This window comes from Nerophis ophidion, linkage group LG10 (genome assembly GCF_033978795.1).
Source record: "Nerophis ophidion isolate RoL-2023_Sa linkage group LG10, RoL_Noph_v1.0, whole genome shotgun sequence".
In the NCBI taxonomy this organism is placed as follows: Eukaryota; Metazoa; Chordata; class Actinopteri; order Syngnathiformes; family Syngnathidae; genus Nerophis; species Nerophis ophidion.
Window position 1 is genome coordinate 29,039,458 of NC_084620.1, and position 6,000 is coordinate 29,045,457.

At 34.1% G+C, this 6,000-nt stretch overlaps 1 protein-coding gene across 1 annotated transcript in view; it reads left to right on the top strand.

The window, feature by feature from the left end:
* nudt4b (nudix (nucleoside diphosphate linked moiety X)-type motif 4b) overlaps positions 1 to 2,614 on the top strand; it is a 32,242-nt gene extending 29,628 nt beyond the window's left edge. Inside the window, exon 5 of the mRNA XM_061913294.1 lies at positions 152 to 2,614. Within this exon, the coding sequence (XP_061769278.1) occupies positions 152 to 375 (224 nt within the window). The 3' untranslated portion in view covers positions 376 to 2,614. The remainder of the gene's footprint in view (positions 1 to 151) is intronic.
* The last annotated feature ends 3,386 nt before the right edge of the window (positions 2,615 to 6,000 follow it).

Here is a 6,000-nt window from a genome sequence, read left to right on the forward strand (position 1 = left end):
TAAAAATGGTAATATACATTCAACTTCAGGGGGTGATGCACCCTGAAACCCCAAAAAGGCCACTTGAAGCTTGGCTGATATTGTTTAATTCCTCTAGTTATTTTTTTTTTTACCTCACTGGAATCCTTGATTATGTTGTGTCCCCCTGCAGGCCGGAAGCGGGAGTGGTTCACAGTGGACGAGGCCATCAAAGTCCTGCAGAACCACAAGCCTGTGCATGCCGAGTACTTGCGTAGGCTCCAGCTCAGCTGCTCGCCCACCAACGGCAACTCCATCCTGGCCAGCCCGTCGACAGCCAACGATAACTACCCCCACTACAGCGCCACGTCGACCACGCCCTCCACAGGCAGCGTGCTGGCCTCCTCCCACAGATAAAACCTCAACGCTGTCCTGATTGAACCTTTTTGTGCAGCTGGCATGGAAATGTAAATATTCTTGGACCAAAGCCATCGCATGAACTCATGCAGTGCCACCATGGACACTTTTTTTATCACTATGACGACGAGCAGCTTTGGACTCTGCTGGCATGCCTTACACACTTTGTATGAATGTTTGACACACACACAAACACACACACACACACACACGCACACACAAACTGTCTGCTAATAAAAGCATGACAGTACAGACCTGAGGATGTCTTTAGTGCATGAGGACATCATCCGCTGTTTCTTTTAGTGAATAACAAATGTGATTAATTATGGATACTACCAACGAGTATTGGGGTCACCGAAAGTAATAACACATTAATGCAAAAATAAAGTTATAATTACAGAAAGAAAATTGTGATAATTTTAAGATTGAAAATAACTGCACAAATAGAAGTCAAATAAAAACTAAACAAACGTGCAAAATATAAATTGAGTTTTAATTACCAAAATAATTGTGCAGTTCTATGTGTGTAAACTTGTACTTTTTATACTGGGAAAAAGTAGTATTTTGAAAATAAAACTTGATGATATGGAATTACATAAAACAAAGAATTTGCTTATTTTTATTTAAAATGGATATCATGAACATCACAAGAGGCCACATTTTAGTTAAAATGTTTTGCTTTAATATTTGTTGATAAATGTATCATAAAAGATGGACTTTATACTTTTTAATAGTGATTTGAATTTTTTTCTCATAATGTTACAATTTAGATTTTTTTTTTATATGTTGGTGACCTTAATATTCCTTTGTAGTAAAATGAGACGAAGAAAATTACTTTTTATGTGTGTCAGGTCAAAGATAAGGCGCTACCTGCTGTCTTAAATCGCTACCTCAGCAAAAAAAAAAAAAAAAAAAAGGAAACATTGCTGCTGCTTCTTGTTCAAATGTATCCAAAGCGATGAAGTTCCAAGCTTTCAAACTTTCTCAAGGTCTCGGCGCTAAAATGTGACCCCCACCCCCCACCCCCCCACCCCCAGGTTTCATCATTTATTTCATCTTCACTGCACTTTTGGAGTAAATGTGTTCTTGATCTTGAAGACAAACTTTATTCACGAAATGACTACCACTACTATTTTGTATTTCTTTACAAATACCTGCAAAGCCCACCTGGAGCAAATATCAGCGGGAACGTCACAATGTGATCAATGAGTCAATTGAAGGTGAAAAGTATAACAGCTTAATTATGCATTCATTTTTAAAGTTGGATGCTTTTGAATGACAAAGTAGAAAACAAATCCCTCCTCCTTGACCTCCTGACACCCAGAAATATATGAAATATTGTTAATCAAATATATATATATATGTGTGTGTGTGTGTATATATATATATATATATATATATATATACATATAGACTTTTATTTTAAATAAAAAATACATATAGTTTTTAGGAAACCCAATTTTTAAACATGAAACAAGCAAAAATAATTGGATAAATGTTATCAAGACTTGATTTTAGCGAGAAACACAAAAAATGCTTGTTTTCTTGGCCATTGCTCATCCCCAACAACACCTGCTGATGGCCGCTTATGATGCTAATCTCTCATCGTCTCGTATTAAACAAGCGCTGAACACAAACTGTTTTTTTTCCCCCATCATCTTTGTGGCGCCCTTTTGGGAATGCTTCATCCAAAACTACTGCTGATTGTCATTATTTCTCGTGAAAAAGTAGTTGTACTAAAGTCCTCATGTCCATCACAGAGGACTTTTATACAGTAGAAACAAGTACTACATTATGTTGTATAGTAGATTAGAATTCAACATAATGGTTTATAGCCTAGTGTGTTGCTGAGAAACACAATAAGGCATTTCTGGGTCTCAGGAGGTTAAAACATTTTTTTGTTTTTTATACTTGTGCCAAAGTGGACAAAATCTACTTCAGATGAATGTTAATAATGTGACGAAAACAAAGTGCAAAGTTAAACTTGTGACAAATGAATGATAAAATTTTAGTACGTCACAGAAAATCAAACCTTTAAATATCAAATATTGATGCTGGCCCCTTTGAAAGGAGTTTGTAGTTTTTTGTCACTCAAACCTCATTTAAGTGTTCTTTTCTGTCAAGTTGAAAAGTTTTAAATGTTTTGGATTTTCATTCAACATGACTGACTATAAACTGCAATTATTGTGTTGGAGAGAGATGAAAAACAACATTAAATTTGGATAAACTTTTACTTTCACTGCTGGTGATGTCTTCTTCTGCTCTGTTTTGTTATAACAAATGCTTCGTGTGTATGTGTGTGTGTATATATATATATATGTATATATGTGTGTATGTGTGTGTGTATATATATATATATATGTATATATGTGTGTGTGTGTGTATGTATGTGTATATATATATATATATACATGTATACATATGTATATATATATATATATATATATGTATGTATATATATACAATAAATATGTAATGTGTATGTATATGTATGTATATATATATGTATACATATATATGTATATATATATATGTATGTGTATATATACACATACAAACATAAATATATGTATGTATGTGTATATATTTACATATATATATGTGTGTGTGTGCAAATATAAAGTATGAATAGTATGTATGTATTTATATAAATATGTAATGTGTATATATATAAAGTATGTATATATATATATGTATGTGTATATATACACATACATACATACATACATATGTGTAAGTATATATATATAACAAAGTGTTGTTGTACTTGTTGCAATGACAATAAAGACCTACCTACCTACCTACCTATTTACCAGAGGTGTGAACTCGAGTCACATGACTTGGACTCGAGTCAGACTCGAGTCATGAATTTGATGACTTTAGACTTGACTTGACAAAATGTAAAAAGACTTGCAACTCGACTTAGACTTTAACATCAATGACTTGTGACTTGACTTAGACTTGAGCCTTTTGACTTGACATGACTTGCTACTTTCCCCAAAACTCAACGATTAAAAAGTTATTCAGGAGCGCTCCGTATCTTCCATTGTGTATGCGTGTTTGTCAACATGTGTGCGATGACAGCCTGTGCGCTACCTGTCAGTACAATAGCCAATCAAATTACAGCCAATCAAATTACATTCACATTGTTTTCGTCAAATTGCTGGAAAACCAACGAAGAAGAGCTTTCAAACAACAGAAGAATAAGTTAAGAAAATTATGCCATAAAGTGTTTCGTTCGGGTATTAAAACTACGACTTGGTCAACAAAACAGGAATTGCCATGCAAAACATGCGGTTGGAAGATTACAGACGGGGACGCATCAACTTACAACTTCGTTTGACATTTGAAGTTGCACAAAGAAGGGTACGTTATGAATGTAAGCTAACGTTTATTGGCTGAGTAACGTGACTTGTATTTGCTGTGTAGTTAAATCAGTGAGGCTGTAAACTCACTGCTAACGTTATAACCATAGACATCTTATAAGTAGACGCAGCATGGAGCGCTACTGCCTATTGCCGCAGACGAGACGCGGGGCCGCCATCTTGGAGTGGTGATCCACTCCACTCAGTGCAATTCATTTGGCAGGAGCGATGAACTGTCAGCGCATTTAATTCATATTAACTCACTGAATACCACTTATATACACGCGCTTTTTGGTCATACGTGTAGCTATGATAAAGGACACATGTTTTGGCGTGTTCATAATTTGCTTAGCAGTAATAGAATATTCTTATATGCCAGTGGTAGGGAACCTATGCCTCAAGAGCCCGATGTGGCTCTTTTGATGACTGCATCTGGCTCTCAGATATATCTTAGCTGACATTGCTTAACACGATAAGTAATGAATAATTCTGCTGGTAATCACAGTGTCAAAAATTAACGTTCAAAATATAAAACATTCTCATGCATTTTTATCCATCCATCTGGTTTCTACGTTTCTACCGCAGCTGTTCAAGAAGACGCATTAATGGTAAGAAGTATTTTATTTATTTTCGGTTATACTCAGAATAACAATGAGTATTAAAAAGAAGAAGAGACTTATTATAGTCTAAAACAAACATTATATGGCTCTCACGGAAATACTTTAAAAAATCTTTGGCTTGTATGGCTCTCTCAGCCAAAAAGGTTCCCGACCCCTGTTATATGCTATAAGTGACCAGACATCTGAGATCAAAACTGGGAAAATAATCCCAGAGAAGGGGAAAAAAACAGTCAGCTATTTTGAAGTTGAAGAAACAATATGATTAGGTTATACATACTTGCGTATATCCTACATAATTAATGTATGAATACATTAGATATCTATATATCTTACGGACCTATAGACCAGAGGTTCTCAAATGGGGGTACTTGAAGGTATCCCAAGGGGTACATTATATATATTTTTAAATATTCTAAAAATAGCAACAATTCAAAATCCTTTATAAAAAATATTTATTGAAAAATACTTCAACAAAATATGAATGTAAATTCATAAACTGCGAAAAGAAATGCAACAATGCAATATTCAGTGTTGACAGCTAGATTTTTTGGTGGACATGTTCCATAAATATTGATGTTAAAGATTTCTTTTTTTGTGAAGAAATGTTTTGAATGAAGTTGATGAATCCAGATGGATCTCTATTACAATCCCCAAAGAGGGCACTTTAAGTTGATGAGTACTTCTATGTGTAGAGATCTTTATTTATAATTATATCACTTGTTTATTTTTCAACAAGTTTTTAGTTATATTTACATCTTTTTTTTTTTCAAATAGTTCAAGAAAGACCACTACAATTGTGCAATATTTTGCACTGTTATACAGTCTAATAAATCAATAACTGATGACATAGTGCTGTATTTTACTTCTTTATCTCTTTTTTCAACCAAAAATGCTTTGCTCTGATTAGGGGGTACTTGAATTAAAAAAATGTTCACAGGGGGTACATCACTGAAAAAAGGTTGAGAACCACTGTTATAGACTTTATCTCTGTTGCTGCAACAGCAGAGAGTTTATTCTGTCTGGACACTTTGTATTGATATTTTCTATTACATTCTTCCTTTAAATCATCATGTTTACAGTGATTGTTTTATATGTATTTTTCATGTATGTTGCTTTGGATAAAAGCAACCATGAATTGATTAACGTGGACCCCGACTTAAACAAGTTGAAAAACTTATTCGGGTGTTACCATTTAGTGGTCAATTGTACGGAATATGTACTGTACTGTGCAATCTACTAATAAAAGTTTCAATCAATCAATCAATCAATCAATCAAGTGTCCGCCAAATACTTGAACATATATAAACACCTGAAAGTCTTTATTTCAGCTAAAACCACCAATCTGTTTCACTGGATTCAGAATAAAACCAAATTCTGTCTTACTCAACAAAGTTAGTATTTGAATATTGTTACTTGAAGACTTATCTGTGGTTACAATAAAATGAGAATGCATCATAATCAATGGCGGCTGGTGAATTTTGTTTTAGGTGGGCCTGAAAGTTTGTAAACCAAATACCTGTAGGGGGGTCATCCTCCCCCAGAAGATTTCTTTGTGATTTTCACATACAAATATTGTAGTTCTTTGCTCCTGCTTAACTCTGTGGTAATATTATTTTCACAAAATACAACCAATAGTATGT